General features: G+C 40.9%; 3 protein-coding genes across 3 annotated transcripts; 1 reads left to right on the top strand and 2 right to left on the bottom strand.

Annotated features, from left to right (window-relative positions):
* Nucleotides 1-887: 887 nt before the first annotated feature.
* On the bottom strand, nt 888-2,832 carry LOC133724223 (uncharacterized). Its single transcript, XM_062150932.1, has 2 exons — nt 1,820-2,832; nt 888-1,507 (listed from the first exon to the last, which is right to left on the bottom strand). Exons 1-2 carry the CDS (start codon nt 2,135-2,137, stop codon nt 1,196-1,198), a joined length of 630 nt encoding a protein of 209 aa, XP_062006916.1. The 5' UTR covers nt 2,138-2,832; the 3' UTR covers nt 888-1,195.
* Nucleotides 2,833-4,779: 1,947 nt separating this feature from the next.
* On the top strand, nt 4,780-5,988 carry LOC133724224 (2-hydroxyisoflavanone dehydratase-like). The gene has a single exon (XM_062150933.1). It carries the CDS (start codon nt 4,826-4,828, stop codon nt 5,735-5,737), a length of 912 nt encoding a protein of 303 aa, XP_062006917.1. The 5' UTR covers nt 4,780-4,825; the 3' UTR covers nt 5,738-5,988.
* Nucleotides 5,989-10,633: 4,645 nt separating this feature from the next.
* On the bottom strand, nt 10,634-15,522 carry LOC133724222 (disease resistance protein RPV1-like). The gene is made up of 2 exons (XM_062150931.1): nt 15,016-15,522; nt 10,634-10,766 (listed from the first exon to the last, which is right to left on the bottom strand). The coding sequence occupies exons 1-2, from the start codon at nt 15,513-15,515 to the stop codon at nt 10,634-10,636; spliced, it is 633 nt and encodes a 210-aa protein (XP_062006915.1). The 5' UTR covers nt 15,516-15,522.
* Between the last annotated feature and the right edge of the window lie 1,436 nt (nt 15,523-16,958).

Below are 16,958 nucleotides of genomic sequence, written 5' to 3'. Positions count from 1 at the left end.
AGAATGGAAAAAAGTTATTGGCTGACTTAAATATTGTCATACATTGAACATGCATTGAACATACTTGTGAGTTCTGATTGGTTGGTTTTCTACAACTTACATTAATTTCACTGATAACCTTCTTTCGGCTAAAACTCAGTGAAAAACTATTTGTCCGCTTAAATAGGGTGCATGTATACTGACCATTGAAATTATAAAAACATGACCTCTTTTAACTCATACAAAAGTAACGAGGTGATTCTCATCAGTAATACATGAATGTGCCTATATGTTTCACGCGAAACAAACCTAAAAAGAAAAACTACTAAGATTAGGCTGCTTAGCTAATTTTCCACAACATAAGATTGATGCCAACACTACTACACAAAGTGAATCAGACAACAATCAAAAGCCTGTTGTCTGAATGAAAATGGAGATGTTGTAAACTGGCGTGTTGTCTGATCTCCCCCATCAGACAACATTCTCTTTTAATTGTCTCTCTGGTCATTCACACAACATGTGTACCTAAATATGTGTTGTCTAAATTTACCAAATTTCGATTCATGACGGTAGTGTGTTGTCGGGTATGAACTCAGACAACAGCTTATTGTCGGGGTGTTGAGTGAAATTCACCAAGCACAACAATCTTTCCAAGCCTTTGTTGTCTGCTAAATATTTTCAACGACAATATTGTATGAGACCTGATGTGTGAAGTAAACATCACACAAGCATTTTTGATTACCAAATGTTGCGTGAAATGCATTACAAATATCAATTTGCTCGATATGGTGTTGTCTCGGGTGAACCTCAGACTACATCTTCAATTACCGTATGTTGTCTGAATATCTTTGAGATGACAAGTTAGTGGATGCCTATGTTGTCTGAATGGCTTAAGATGACAAGTTGGTATATAAAAGTGTTGTCTGAATTCTCCTCAGACAATAAGCTTTATTTGGACCTTTCTTTTGTGTTGTGTGATAGTTTGCACTACAACAGTTACATTCATATATATGTTGTTGGACTTGAGTTTGCACAATTGATCTGGAAATAGGCAGATATGAAATTCAAAGTTGTCATTTACTTCATCATTCTCATACATCATTCTCGCAAATCTTACATTATCAATTCAAAGTACAAGCATCAACTCATGTCCTACCAAATCCATAGAACAAAGTTTCAACTGAACAACCTACCAAATACATATACATGTCATTGTTCAACAAAAGACATGTAAAACAACAGCAACCAAAATTTCAAGCATTCTGGACAACCTTGACATAATCCAAGCAACCAACAATGGGTAGGTGTGATTTACTCGAACCCGCAATGTACCTTTATCAACATTAGCAAATACCTCTCCTGCATTCTCTAATAATTCATCTCGAGTAGCTGTGTAATGGAAGAGGGTAGGCCTGGTCAAGAACAGTGACTTCACTGAAAGAGCTGATAGAGGAACCGGATCTGGTGCACCTGATGACTGCCCAAAACTCACCATGTATCCACGAAACTTCAAGCATCTCAGTGATCCCTAAATATATACAATAATATCTCCAATCAGAAAGAGACTGGCTTAAATGAACTTCTTGTTAATTTATCAAGTTAAGTTGATATAGTCCACACCCTTAATTTCATTCTTGTCTACAAGTAACTAGCCTAAATCTTGATTAAGATCAGATGAAGATTAGTCTGAAAACTTTCATTTAAAAGAAATGAAAAGAATACCAAAAACCCTAAAACGTGCTCGGGTAGAATTTGAACATAGAATGATCTTTCTCAATAAATTCTCTCGGTTCTGCTTTTTTTTTTTTTTTTTCCTGTGTAGAGAATGAAGACAAGTTACCTCAAACGTATCCTTCCCTACAGAATCATAGACAACTTCAACCCCATTGCCAGATGTTATTTCAATCACACGAGCAACAAAGTCCTCAACCTTATAGATTATGACATGGTGACAGCCATCTTCCTTGGCTTGAGATGCCTTCTCTTGAGTTGGCACAGTTCCGATGACAGTGGCACCAAGGGCATTAGCCCACTGGTATAAAAGGGATCCGACTCCACCAGCTGCTGCATGTACGAGGATCGTGTGTCCAGGTTGGACCTGTATGACAAAAACAAAAGTTTCAAATCTGTATGTCCAGGATTGACTAAAGGGCCTCATCCATAGCTGAGTGCTCTCTAAACTTGGGGAGGGCTGTTAGTGATACACATATAGCAGTACCACGTTATCAGAACCCTTGAGAGCCTTATGTTAGTCTAGGAGATAAGGTTGTTAAAGATAGTTAGGCCCAAGTCATAGATATGACCATATAGGGAGAAAAGTTTTTCTCTGCTTTTCCAGTCATTACAATAATAGCAGAAGTGCTCTCTCCTTTTCACTTGAAAGAAAAATGGAACATAACTTGTGATTATCAAATAAATCAAAATAGTTCACATGCATAACTGAGGACATTGCTTTGTTAAAACAAAGATAATAGCTGAAATTAGTCCGGAAAGTGTTTTATAATAAGAACAAAGCCAATAACTTCTTCTTCATATTTCAGTTGCTCAAAATTTAAAAAGAGTTGCATATTGAATGTTATGTTAAAATAGCGAAACTACCTTTTAGTACGTGGAACCAAAGCAAAGAACTTAGAGGCGAATGACAAATTTGTCTAGCCAATCAAGAAAACACCACTTTTAGCTCTCCACTCTCCAAGCAACTCTAATCTCCCTTGACTGAAATACAAAGCAAGGATACGAAGTAATTAGAGAGTAGTTTGTGTTGACATATGTGCAAGATTAGACAGTAGTTTGTGTTGACATATGTGCCTCTTGCACACAATTCAACTTCTACAAACAACTCCTCAGTTTCTATAAAACTACGAATACAGAGATATAAAATGTCGAAGGCAGCAAAGAGCAAAACAAACATTACAATGAGTTAACCTGTCATTTTAAGTCATTAATGGAATGAACGTTTCAAACCAACAAAACATATCCAGATAGAGAGGCCCACCAGTTAGAAACTCTTGATAGTCTTCATAACCTCTTGCCCAATTCAGGTAACTTCTTGGATCCCAAAATTAGAGCAGCCACACCAACAATAATACCAAGATTCGCTGTACTAACTTCAATATATACAAACTCCAGACTAAACAGAAACTGCACAAATTAAAAGAAAGAAGGAAAAATATTCAAAATGACAACCAATTAAATTCCAATGAAAGAAAATAAAAAACACAAAAGTAAAAATCTTAAATAACTTGCCCTTTGCTGTCAGTGAATCGATTTCACAAATCATCCCTTCAGTACCAGCAGTCTAAATAGAAGAACTACTTCTCGCAAACATTATTGCACTAACACGTCTGCAGATGACAAAAGCCGCAATAGGGGGATTAATTAGACAGCCCAAAACGTCAAAGACATTCATTAAACATTTAGAACCATTAACCATATTCATTCAACTCTCAAAATTGTATAACAACTCTCAAAATTGTTCACTGACCCAGCAATCAAACAAATGAAGACTCACAGATTCACAGTCCACACGTTCTCAATTTCTCACCTCCTTCCTCCTGTCTACTCCGACTGCTCGTCTTCCTGAGTTCCGGCCTCCGCTCTCCCCAAGACTCCAACTCTCCAAGAGTAAGATTTAAGACTATTTAATCAAAAACAGAGAGTTAGTTACTGAGAATGGGTTGAAAATTGAAATAATTGGTTACTTGACTTACTGGGTTCATGAAATTTCAGATGAGGGACTGAGAGAGATTGAGAGTTGTGAGATGAAATTTCAAATAATCAAATCTATTAACTAGAGATCGATGGATCGGAGACCAACATCCCAACAATGAAGTATAGAGAGAAGGTTTACTTACAGTGGGTCGAAGCAAAGCCGTGGGTCGGCGGTTCAGCGGTTCGAGATTACGAATAGGAAGACTGAGACTGAGAGGCTAGCTTAGAGATAAGGCCGAACCGTCGAACTTTGCGGTGGGTCGGCGGCGACTGAAACTGAGGGACAGAGGGAGTGAGTCGAAGAGAGGCTGAGGGTCAGGGTCAGTCGAAATCTCGAATAGAGGCTAAGGGAATGAGGGATTAGGGTTAGCGACTAGATTTAGGTGGGATCGTAATCTCCTGCAGGAAGTTTGAGCTCGTATTGTGGGCCGGCTAGATTTAGGTGGGATCAAAAACATGCGACTTTGAGCTGGACCGGCGGAGAGAGAGAGAGAGTGAGAGCGAAAGTGAGAGGTGAGAGCGAGAGCGAGAGAGATTGGGACTAAGAGTGAGAGTGAGAGCGAGAGTGTATCGATTTCACTCTCGATAGGCTGGTGAGATGGTGAGAGTGAAAGGGAGGAGAATGACCTAATTTTTTTCAACTAAGGAGGGAAGTTTTTTGTTTTGATACGACTAAGGGAGGGAATTGAGCAGATAGGGATTTGTGTTTTGGCTAGAAAATAAATGTAAATTAAATTTTTTTTATTTTTTCTGATTTCTCAGACAACATGTGTCCCAGTAAGTGTTGTCTTAAAGTTGTCAATTTCACCAAATTCTAATTGATTACAATGTGTTGGCCGAGTTTGAGAACAAACGACAAATATAACTAACATGTCGTCTGACTAACTCAGACGACACCAAAATGTCGTATGTCGTCTGTTACGTGTCGTCTGATTCACTTTGTGTAGTAGTGCAATGCCATCCGGTTGCAACTTTTTTCACCTACACTTCAAAGTAGACCAGTAGCTCTTTGACTTGCTAGTTTGTATAGCATGTCATTAAAGCCCCTTTGGATTTTCTTTAAATCCAAATCCACAACCTACTTACTCATAATCAAACAATATTCCCTAGCCTTCTTCTAGAACTAGATTCAGCTATGGATTCAAATAACAATGAAATAATCCATGACTTCCCACCTTTCTTCAAAGTCTTCAAAGATGGTAGCATAGAGAGGTACATGTCACCCGGTGGCCACGTTCCGGCGGGACTCGGCCCAACAACCGGAGTCCAATCCAAAGACGTGGTGGTCTCGCCTGAAACCGGAGTAAAGGCTTGTATTTTGATCCCCAAAATCAACGGCGGAGGTCAGAAGTTGCCCCTCTTAGTCTATTACCACGGTGGAGGCTTCTGCCTGGGATCAGCCTTTGATGAAATTATGAAGAAGTTCGTTTCATCGCTAGTCCTCAAAGCCAACGTCATTGTAGTTTCTGTTGACTACAGGCTAGCCCCAGAGCATCCTCTACCAATTGCCTACGACGATTCCTTAGCCGCTTTGCACTGGATCGCTTCCCACTCTAATGGAGAAGGGCCTGAGGCTTGGCTGAATGAGTATGCAGATCTGGACAGGGTTTTCTTGGGCGGTGAGAGTGCTGGAGCCAACATCGCTCATTATGTTGCGGTCCAAGCTGGGGTTAATGTTCCAGTGGGGTTGAACATTGTTGGCTTAGTTATGGTGCACCCCTTCTTTGGAGGTAAAGAGTGTGACAAGATGTACAAGTTTTTAAGCTCAACGAGTTCAGGCTGCGATGATGATCCGAAACTGAACCCGGCAGCGGATCCGGACTTGGTGAAATTGCCATGTAGGAAGGTGTTGGTTTGTGTTGCGGAGAAAGATTGGCTGAGAGATAGAGGAGTGAGCTACCATGAGACTTTAGAGAAACTGAAAGGGGAAGGGTTTGCGGAGTTGTTTGAGACAAAAGGAGAGGACCATTGCTTTCATTTGTTCAACCCCAACGCCGACAAGGCTCGCCATCTGCTCCAAAAAGTGGTTGATTTCTTCAATATCTGAGTTGAATTTATTATATAGTTGACTGAAATCTGAACACTGGGCAGCTATAAATTTTTGCTGCGCTTGCTTGCTTAGTATGCTTCTAGCTAGCTTAGTGGGTGATTGTTTGTAGCGCATAAATTAGTAGATATGCCTATAATATATGCAAACGCTTCTAGCTAGCATAGTTCCTCGGCAGTTGGTACACTATCAATAAAACTTCAAACTGAAGTTCAGAACAGAGAAAGTGGGTACATTACTAGGTACATGAATTGCCCGAGTGTGCTCAATTGCTTTGTCTAAAATCTTAGTATCTTCAATCGGTTTTAGACTTCCCAATTATCTGGAACCGGCCACATATATAGGATGGTAGGCAAAAGGCATAGTTGGATTAGATTATCAACATGCCAAAGGTTGCAATAAACACACTGAACTGTCGAGAAAATGCACTGTGCGATGCCACCAATTAGGATACCATGAGCTAGAGATGGAGGAGTAGTGGGATGCAATGTGACCAGAAAGAGGGGAGGGGTTTGTGGAGTTGTTTGAGACAACAGGGGAGGACCATTGCTTTCATTTGTTGAACCCCAACTTCGATAAAGATTGGCCATTAGCCGCAAAAATTGTTGATTTTTAAACTTTAGGTTAAGCCTAGTTATTTCTCATAGTGATACGTACGTACAAGGCCAACCAACTGAAGTACTTGCATTTGCATAGTCATGCGTACGAAATACTGTCGCACCTAAGTAAGTTTCTTTGCTCTCATATATCTTTAAAAAACCGATTTGAATCTTGTTAATAAGAAAAGTTCAAGCAGCATTTTTTTTTTTTTTTTTAGCAATTAAATAGAGGATTAGGCGATATTAGTTCCTCTGCGACAGCCGATATGGGGTGACTGGCACCCACCCACAATCTCGAAAGAAAGGGGGCCATCGCAACCGGGAACCCACCGCCCATCCCTCTAATTTATTTTATTAAAAAAGGAAAAGAAAACACAAGAAGAGAGAGGGGGACAAGAACCAAAACCTCTCTGAAAACAAAATGAAATAAAGTACTCAAAGTGAGCACTGAGCTAAAATAGTTACGAACTAATGAATAGAGCAATCATGCAGCAGAAACCACCGTTGCATGAAATCAATCAAGCACTACAGAATTAGCTAATACGGAAATTCGGTAACCCTTGCAGATTGTGAACAAAGGCAGCTGATGCACAAGGAGGGCAAGAGTCCCACCAATAATGCCACTCATGATCCACCCCATAGTTAGCTAAGCAATCAGCCACTTGATTCCCTTCTCGATAAATATGTGAAAACTGAATCTGCATAGAGGAGAGAATGGTACAACAATTGACCCAATCAACACTTAGACGCCAAGGGACTGAGTAATTTTTATTGGCAAGAAAGTGAATTGCTACCGCTGAATCACACTCAATCCAGAGAGAAGTCCATCCTTTTCCTGATGCTATTGAAACTGCATGAATAATGGCTTGAAGCTCTGCTTCTAGGGCAGTAGCAATACCCAAGGAACCAGCAAAACAACCCATACAATTACCCAAGTGATCACGAAAAATACCTCCATAGCCTGCGAGTCCAGGCGTCCCACGAGCAGCACCATCTGTATTAACCTTTAATTGAAAAGCACAAGGAGCATGCCAATTTACCTCACGAATTTGATGTGATCTTGAGGCTCTACCGCTGATTCTAAGAGCACTGAAAATACAAAGCTCATCTACTGAGTTACGCATAATTCCTAAACCCCAAGAATCAACCTCTCGAATTTGCTGCTTGATAGAGCGAATCAAATAATCAGTAGTTAAGCGACGCTCATCAAAACGGATAGAATTTCTAGCCTCCCAAAGAGAGTAGAAGCCAGCTCCCATCATTCCCCACCATAGCAATTGCAATTGAGTACCAAAACCATGTTGCAGTGGGTAAGAGAAGAAATCATATATATCCAGGAAATGAATACTGACTTTAAACCAAGATAAAATTGCAGACCATACCTTCATAGAGAAAGAGCACTCAAAAAAAAGGTGGTGGGCAGTCTCAGCAGATGCATGACAGAGAGAGCACATAGAAGCAAAAGAAAAGCCTCGCTGAAGTAAGAGATCATCTGTTAAAAGCTTACCATGAAGAAATTTCCATAAAGTAACAGAGTTTCGAGGACGAAAGCATTGACGCCAAACCCATCTATCCCAAAGAACAATTGCCTGTTTACTCCTCTTGAACTCATAGGCTATAGATAAAGATAAACTCCCATCAGAAGAATCCAACCACACCAGCTTATCCTCCATGTCTGAATAAGGAAGTCTAACAGCTGAAATGTCTGACCAAAGTGCAGAAAGATCAGCAATCAAATTTGTAGAGCAATACCAAGAGCCATCTCTGATGAAATCAGAAACTTTGGCACATAATAATTTGCCAAGCGGATGCACAATACCCAATCTATCAACAACTGAACCATTAAGCCAATTACCATGCCAAAAATCAATTGATCGACCATTGCCCACTAACCATTTAGAGTTGTAGAAAATATCCATAAACAAGGGTCGCATGCCAGGCCAAATAGATGATTTTTTATAGTAAGAACATGGCTGACCTGAACGTTGAAGAAACCGAGCAGAAAAAAAAGCAGCCGCTGGTGTAGACTTAGTTAAGAAATCCCAAAATTTTTTTAGGAGGAAAGCCTTATTAAGAGCCATAATATTACGAACTCCAAGACCACCCTCCTTCAATGGAGCACAACACTTTTTCCAAGAGACTGGATAATAGGCTCTAGAAGACACATTGCCGGTCCAAATAAAATTCCTCATCCAATTTCGAACTTGTTGCAATACAGTCCTTGGCTAAGCATAAATTGTGAAACTATGGGAAAGCATACTAACCACCACAGAATTGACCAGAGTTACCCGTCCTGCCATGGAAAGAGAATGCCCTCTCCAATTAGACATAACATTACGAATTCGATCAGCCAAGACTTGGAAGTAAATTCGCTTTGGACGGCCAACAAAAATTGGCACACCAAGGTACATGAAAGGCAATTTACCCACTGAAACACCCAACCAAGAATATATTAGAGTACGACGATGAAGAGCTGACTTCCCCAAATAAACATGAGACTTGGTTTTGTTCACCAATTGACCCGAGTTGAGTCCGTACTCCTCAAAGAAAGCCATAAGATTTAGTAGGCTTCTTTTATCTCCCTTACAAAAAACCATTATATCATCAGCAAATAAAACATGAGAAGCAGCATACTAAACCAAACCAGCACAGAAGGAAAAATACTGCAACCTGACACGCTTGCTTCTAGCTTGCTGGCATAAACATCATGCATTTGTGTAAGAGCATACTTATGATTGAACATTGGCAAAAAGAAAAGTCGATACTGAGCATAACTTAAACAACAAACAATCTTGGCACATGAAATAAACGTACTTCCAGCTCGGATGCCTGCCAAATCAACTAGTCTTCAGTAGGAACCTGGCATCGAGAAGTTCATGCAGGGCAATAAACTCCTCTATTGTTTCAATTTTTTGGTCTTGTTTCTTTGGTTCCAGTGTAACCTTGATCGAAGCACCGAAGCATAAGAGGAATATGATAGGCCAGAGGTATATTTTGTAAGGATTCTCAATATGCCGAAGGATGCAAACATACTGAACTGTTGAGTAAACCCATTGAGAGATGCCACCAAGTAAACCACACATGTCAGGTACACTACCAAAGATTTTGTTACCGGTACCGGAATGTGAATAAAACCACCCAAACATTCCCAGTTGCCTCCTATATTTCACTTTCTCCTTTATACCCTTGTGAATGAGCTCCAGATGGAAATGATCACAGCCAAAATAGCCAACACCATGCTAATTAGTGCAGAATGGGGCTTATTACTTGCGGAGGAAAATTGATCAAACATAGCTGAAGAAATCTCTAGACCAACATTGGTGAGTAAAAATATCCACGCGGTTGAAGTGGCGTACAAAAGGAAAAGGTTATGCATTAGATTAAAATTTCAACATATCTAGCAGAAAAAAACACACACACACACACTCTCACCATTCTATAGTTGTGAGGCTCTTCATCCATTACTTTTTTCATCAAGTCAGGCATCCAAATGCGAGTTTCTTCAATATTTAAAAGAGGGTTTTGCAAGAGTTCTTCAAACATCGGATCTTCAATCTTTATGCTAGGAACTCTTTTATAGCTATCTAGTACACCCAACACAGTTTTCCATTCTTGTAATGCAATGTAAGTTATTTTCAGATCCTCTAAAATCTTCTTGTTAGAAACTCTTTTCTTATTATCTAACACTGATAAGACTGTTTGCCACTGATCCAAATGTTTACCACAAAGAAGTGAACCCAAAAGCACGAGAGCTAATGGATGCCCTTGAGCATAGTGTACTGCTTTATCTGCCAGTTCCTCATAATCAGATGAAAGTCTACTTTTTGGGGAGGCATTCCAACTAAAGAGCTGTAAAGCTTCATCATCATTTAATCCCTCGACTTCATATATTCGGTCAACTTGATGAGCCACTAGCAAATGCTTATCTCTTGATGTTATGATAATTCTACTGCCCCGTCCGAACCAATCAGACCCTCCAGCCAAATTGTTTAACTGGTCCAGTTGATTAACATCATCGAGAATTATGAGAACCCTTTTTTCTCTCAACCTTCTCTTTATCATATTGATTCCTTTGTCAACATTTGTCACCTCCAAATCTTTTTCCCCTAGAATCTCAGAAAGAACAGTCTTTTGTAGTTGGACTAGACCTCCCGGTGCCTTTGAAATTTCTCCAACAGTTGCCACAAAACAACTACCTTCAAAGTTTTGGACGATTGAATTATACACAGCTTTAGCAACCGTGGTCTTGCCTATTCCGCCATTCCCACATATACCAACCATGCGAACATCACTTTCTTCAAGTCCTAAAAGAGAATCGTACCCGAGAATCTATTCCAATTGGGTACTTTGCCACATTCAAGTATGTGTTGCCTTTAAAAACTTGTACTGAAATATCTTCGACAATTTTATGAATGAAAGTAGATTCATACCTGCAAGGTTAAATACGAAACATTCAACTTATTGGAAGATTTTTTTTTTTTTTCGGAGCATCCTGTTCAATATATATACTAGAGTTGAGGTGTCTTAATTTTTAAGACATGCAAGAAATTAATCACTTAAAATTATAAATAAAGTTCAAGATCTAGTTTAAAAGACATCTATATTTTTCATCAAAAGAGACTAAGAGAGTGCAATGTGAAAGTGTGACCTCATGCAACTCAGTAAAGAGAGATATTACTAGAGCACGAGTTGGTTCTAAAACATAAACGTTGACAGAATGTATTCCTATATGTCAGATAGTAATCTCTAACATCATCCTAATTAGGGAAAAATTCACCAACGGTGTCTGGACACTTAGGGGACTTTCAGAATGATACCTGAACTTACAAAGTTATCAATGTGATACCTGGACTCATTTTTTCGTATCAACATCGTACCTATGACCAATTTCCGTAACGGCTCCGTGACGGAAATTGGCCGTAGGTATCACATTGATACGAAAAAATGAGTCCAGGTATCACATTGATAACTTTGTAAGTTCAGGTATCATTCTGAAAGTCCCTAAGTGTCCAGACACCGTTGGTGAACTTTTCCTAATTTTGCACGTGCGATGCACGTGAGTCACTTAATGAAGACAAAATGACCGATTTACCCTCAAATTCTTTCTTTTCTTTTCTTTTCTTTTTTTATTCTTCTTTCTTTCTTTCTTTCTTTCTTTCTTCTTCTTCTTTTTGGTTTCTTCTTCCCCTGATTTGAATCATCAAGATTCAAATCATCTTGCTCGTCCGATTCCCACCGCCGATCGCCGATCAAACACCGCCGTTGCGTCTCAATCCACCTTCATGCACCACAGATGTTTCTGGTTCCCCCAACTTCAAATCCTATATCAAATTGAAATTGTGCATTGAGGCTTCACCGCTCACTCCGAGTTCATCCCCGCCGCCACCGCCAATGACTTGACCACCACCACTCTCGTTCTCTCCTCCGACCCCCTTTTATACACCATTGATCAGAAACTCAGACCCCGCCAGCCCTCCACTCTCAAATCACAGCTCCAATCCCACCCCTCCATCCTCTCCTTCGTTCCCGACATGCAACACCACCTCCACACCATCCTCACCTGCAATTTCATCGGTTTAGCCGACAACTTCGGCCTCTAGCCCAACTTCGATCAGAGGCAATTTTAGGCAGACAAAGATTAACAACTTCGGCCTCCACACCATCCTCACCTGCAAAAAATTCGAGCTGTTCTTATTCACCAGCTTCGCCACTCCGCTGCTACCCACCATTGTGCCTCGCCGATTAGTAGACAAAGAACTCGGAGCCTCCACCATCGAGAAATTGAGGCTCACGTTCTGCGTGTCCTGCGCGGCGGATATCGGCATCGTCGGAGAAAATGTTGTATGAACATAAATTTAGTTTGGGTTCCACGGTGGCAGCTAGTCGAGCTCGTTGATTTCGGCCTTGGCTTTCTTAATTAGCCAATCGACAACCTTGCTAGGCTGGTCGTATCCAAGCCAGTCCTGCATGTCGTAGAATTGAATGGCGGTGTGGGCGACGAGCCTGATGCTGCGGTCCCTGGGGCCTTTGGTGGTGCAAACCTTGCTGTGGCGGTCCTTCCGGCCGGTGGTCCTTAGAATGTGGCCTTGAGCCTCCACGATTTCGCTAGTGGTGGAGGAAGAAGCAGTCCTTATCCCCAAACCCAATCGAGAAGCAGCGGAGGACGACGTTGTTGTGCGGTGGTGGAGGTTGTTGTGGTCAAGTCATTGGCGACGACGGCGGGGATAAACTCGGAGTGAGCGGTGAAGCCTTAATGCACAATTTCAATTTGCTATAGGATTTGAAGTTGGGGGAACCAGAAACATTTGTGGTGCATGAAGGTGGATTCAGACGCAACGGCGGTGTTTGATCGGCGATCGGCGGTGGGAATCGGACGAGCAAGATGATTTGAATCTTGATGATTCAAATAAGGGGAAGAAGAAACCAGAAAAGAAGAAGAAGAAAGAAAGAAAGAAAGAAAGAAAGAAAGAAAGAAAGAAAAAAGAATAAAGAAAAAAAGAAAAGAAAAGAAAGAAAGAATTTGAGGGTATATCGGTCCTTTTGTCTTCATTAAGTGACTCACGTGCAAAATTGGGAAAAGACACCAACGGTGTCTGGACACTTAGGGACTTTCAGAATGATACCTGAACTTACAAAGTTATCAATGTGGTATCTGGACTCATTTTTTCGTATCAATGTGATACCTACGGCCAATTTCTGTCACGGAGCCGTTACGGAAATTGGTCATAGGTACGACGTTGATACGAAAAAATGAGTCCAGGTATCACATTGATAACTTTGTAAGTTCAGGTATCATTCTGAAAGTCCCCTAAGTGTCCAGACACCGTTGGTGAATTTTTCCCTCCTAATTAATATGGATTATAATTGTTTTCTACTATTTTAATTGTGTTTTCAAATCATGTAATTAAACCTTAGAATCAAAAATTAATTAAGTAGTGTGACCAATCAAGTATCTAGATAACTTATAATACTGCGACTTTTGCTCCCCCTCTCTCTCTCTCTGCTAGGGTTAGGGTTTTTGAGTATTTTCGAGTTGTGCGGCGACCCAATTTCATGGTTGCTGCTATCGCATCCCTGACGGCCAGGCTAGCGACAAAACTGTCGCTCAGAGAAGGAGAAGAACCAGTGGACTTGGGGAATCTTAGGGTTCCGGGGAAGGAATTTTTGGCTCGCAACTTTTACTTGGTGGGCAGATTGAACACTTGTAGGGCAGTGGTGATGGAGTCTTTCCGGAGTGCTGTGCGGTCGATTGGAGGCTGTCGGGGACAGTGGAGGTCCAACCACGGGGTGAACGGTTTCTGTTTACGTTCACTCATGAAAGGGATGTTACTCGTGTGAAGAAGGGTGGCCCGTGGGGCTTTCAGCGCGCTATGATCCTTCTGAACGACTATGATGGCTTCTCAGAGATCTCTGTCGTGAAGCTGGATTTTGTTTGGATCTGGGTTACACTGCAGGGCATCCCTCTGGGTATTTTGAAGGAACCTACCGTCCGGTTGGTTGGGGGGACGATTGGAGAGGTTTTGGAGGTGGACCGGTTGGCGCTGCGCAGGGGTGAAGCTCGTGTCCGGCTTGTTCTCTCCATCAACGATCCGGTAAGGCTGGACCGTAGGGTTAGGGTTTCTCCTATTGACGTCCTAACCCTTCGATCGTTTTAAGTATGAAAGGTTCCTAGGTCGGTGTCGCTCTTGCTCTCTACTCAATCATGGCGGGCAGCGATGCCCTAGGGAGGAGGAATCGGAGACTGATACTGTGGTGGAGGCGGGGTCACAGCCGGCGACGGGGTCGATCATTCCAGCCATTGTCTTTAGGGCAAACACCCAACCAACTATTTCTCCTTCGCTTCTCTCTGCTTTCAGGGTTCCTAACTTGATGAAGAAGAAATCCGTGCATATTCGGTCGCTTCCGGAACTTGTGACGAGCTCTGGGACTGAGGGCACTTCTGCTTCTACACCGGTGGTAGGGGTACGTCGTCCCAGGGAGGAGGAGGCTATAGAGGATGGCAAGCGCGCTAAACATAGCTTGGCTCTTGTTCCGGCTAACCTGCAGCCAGAAAATCTTGGTTTCGAACTTTCTCCGGAAGGTCTGGTTGAAGTGATGGTGACTCAGGCTCCCAAGGTCTACAAGAAGAAGGGTAGGCCTCAGGGACAGCGCAACAAGGTAAAAACTTCGAAGGCAGCGTCTATTTGTGGTGGTTCTGAGGCCATGGTGTCGGGGTCTGTTGCTGAAGGGGCTGATGGTATACATGGGTGCAGGATGGGCAGGATTCAGTGCCCATTTCCTAGTCTGGGTAGGAGGTGATTCCTGGGTCATCTAGGGTGTGATGTGTCTTGCTCGGTGATGGCGACGTACACCAGAAGGGTCTTAGGCGTCAAAGTGATCGAGGAAGTGTCCCACGCTAGATGGCGTAGGTCTTCGTAGTTTTCGTAGTTTTTTATTGCTTTGGCTAGTAGTTTTCTTTTTGGAACTTTAGTTTTTTGGATTTCCTTTTGGTTTTAATTAGTACTCTTATGAGCATGCATTGTAATATGAGGGGTGTTTGTACCCTTCATGCTTGACCGAGTGAGGTCGTCATGATTTCTATCAATGGATTAGTTTTCCGTTGCCCTAAAAAAAAAAAAAAAAAGTAGTGTGACCAAAAAAAAAAAACAAAAATAATTAATTAAGTAGTCAGAAAATTACTCGTCCGAGAAAATCCACCCGCTCAACTGTGCTGCTTTGATGAGAGCTTCTCTCCATCGCAAAACGTTATTCATGTTATCCTTGAATCTGCACTCATGATTTGCCAATGCCTGGCCGAATCCACCTCTTTGGTTTCTTACATCCGAGGGATCCACCTTGTAAAAAATTGGTACAACCCTTTGTTGCCCTCGTTCTTTACATTCAAGGACATAGACAAGTTCATCCAAGCAAAATGTTGACGATGCATAATTTTCAGAGAATATGATGACAGAAATCCTTGACTCTTCAATTGCTTTCATTATCCTCAACGGAATATCTTCTCCTCTTCTAGTGAGAACTTCATCGTCCCTGAAGGTTTTGATTCCCTTCTGAACCAAGCTGCTGTACAAATGATCTGTAAAAGTCTTGCCTGTATCCTCCCCTCTAAAACTCAAATAAACCTCGTAATGAGGCAAAGCAGGAAAGGAAGAGAATACTGATGGAATGGTGATTGGATCCATAAGCAAACAGGCTGAAAGATCGAGTTGGGAATGGTACTGCCGTACTGATTAAGTGAGATGTCAAGGGAATATAAGAGCGTACCAGCAGTTTCCTGCTTCCTTCCAGGTAAGTTAAAGTGAAGTGTGTCGAGGAATATAAAAGGCGATTCAATGAACATAGAAAAATAAACAAAAGTCATTGCATGCGCGTTCTAATTGCAAGCGATTTCAACGCTTCTACAAAGCTATCATATATAATATATATGTTCTTGTTTGTAATGGCAAATAGTCCCTAGCTGTGTTAATAATAATATAAAAATGAGCCATAGTTTGCTTGTAACTTTCCTTCTGCTGGAATGAAGTATGGACGATGATTTGATCCAAAAAAAAAAAAAAAGAGCCATAGTTGAAATAGGCCATTCATTTTCCATTTTTTCGTAGCCGCTCGCGTTGAACTCTGATAGATGCGTTCAAATCAGAACCTTTTTTTTTTTTTTGATAAAAAAAAAAAAAAAAACCAGTAGCTTGTGTGCTCAACTTCTTGCCCTGCTTACCAGTAGCGTTGTCCATATTTTAGACTTCCCTTCATTACCTTAATATACCCTTTTACCACTGAATATGATGGGATTATCACCTATCCATTTGGTGAACCAGTCAAATTTACCTTTTTATCCAATCCTGAAATACATACACTAAAGGCTTTCCAAGAAAATTCTATTTCAAAAACATTGAATTGCATTCAAGCAAAATATAAGCAGATAAAACTTCCTTAAAGAAGAAATCAATTTCAAAAGAATCGATACTCAACTACAAGAATCTTTCCTTCAACAAAAAATTAAAACATTCGAAGAAAAAATCATTAACGAATTATGTTCGGATATTCCTACTGCCTTTTGGCATAGAAAAAAAAACATATTGTCACTCTCCCTTATATTAAGGGATTCAATGAAAAAAATATTCCTACCAAAGCTCGCCCAATCCAAATGAATCAAGAAGTCATGGAGTTTTGCAAAACAGAAATCAAAGATTTACTCCATAAAGGAATCATCAGACAAAGTAAATCTCCTTGGTCGTGTCCTGCCTTTTATGTACAAAAAAAAATGCTGAATTAGAAAGAGGCACTCCACGCTTAGTCATTAATTATAAACCTCTCAATACAGTCCTTGAATGGATTCGATACCCTATCCCCAATAAACGAGATCTCATTAACAGATTAAATAATTATGTCATTTTCTCCAAATTTGATATGAAATCAGGATTCTGGCAAATCCAAATTAATGAGGAAGACAAATACAAAACTGCTTTTGTCACACCCTTTGGTCATTATGAATGGAATGTAATGCCATTCGGTCTCAAAAATGCCCCTAGTGAATTTCAGAATATTATGAATGATATCTTTAATCCATATAGTCATTTTTCCATAGTCTACATTGATGATGTCCTTATTTTCTCACAGTCCATCGA

This window comes from Rosa rugosa, unplaced genomic scaffold (assembly GCF_958449725.1).
Source record: "Rosa rugosa unplaced genomic scaffold, drRosRugo1.1 SCAFFOLD_180, whole genome shotgun sequence".
Lineage (NCBI taxonomy): Eukaryota > Viridiplantae > Streptophyta > Magnoliopsida > Rosales > Rosaceae > Rosa > Rosa rugosa.
Note: the sequence above shows the minus strand (reverse complement) of the source record. Positions and strands in the feature narration are given on the sequence as shown.

What these genes read in the sequence shown, in the direction of transcription:
- LOC133724223 (XM_062150932.1), bottom strand. Translation starts at nt 2,137, where the DNA reads ATGAGGCCCTTTAGTCAATCCTGGACATACAGATTTGAAACTTTTGTT. An exon ending in TAGGGAAGGATACGTTTGAG is followed by an intron (nt 1,508 to 1,819) that starts GTAACTTGTCTT and finishes GTATATATTTAG; the next exon opens with GGATCACTGAGATGCTTGAA.
- LOC133724224 (XM_062150933.1), top strand. Translation starts at nt 4,826, where the DNA reads ATGGATTCAAATAACAATGAAATAATCCATGACTTCCCACCTTTCTTC.
- LOC133724222 (XM_062150931.1), bottom strand. Translation starts at nt 15,515, where the DNA reads ATGGATCCAATCACCATTCCATCAGTATTCTCTTCCTTTCCTGCTTTG. An exon ending in GGGTGGATTTTCTCGGACGA is followed by an intron (nt 10,767 to 15,015) that starts GTAATTTTCTGA and finishes TTAACCTTGCAG; the next exon opens with GTATGAATCTACTTTCATTC.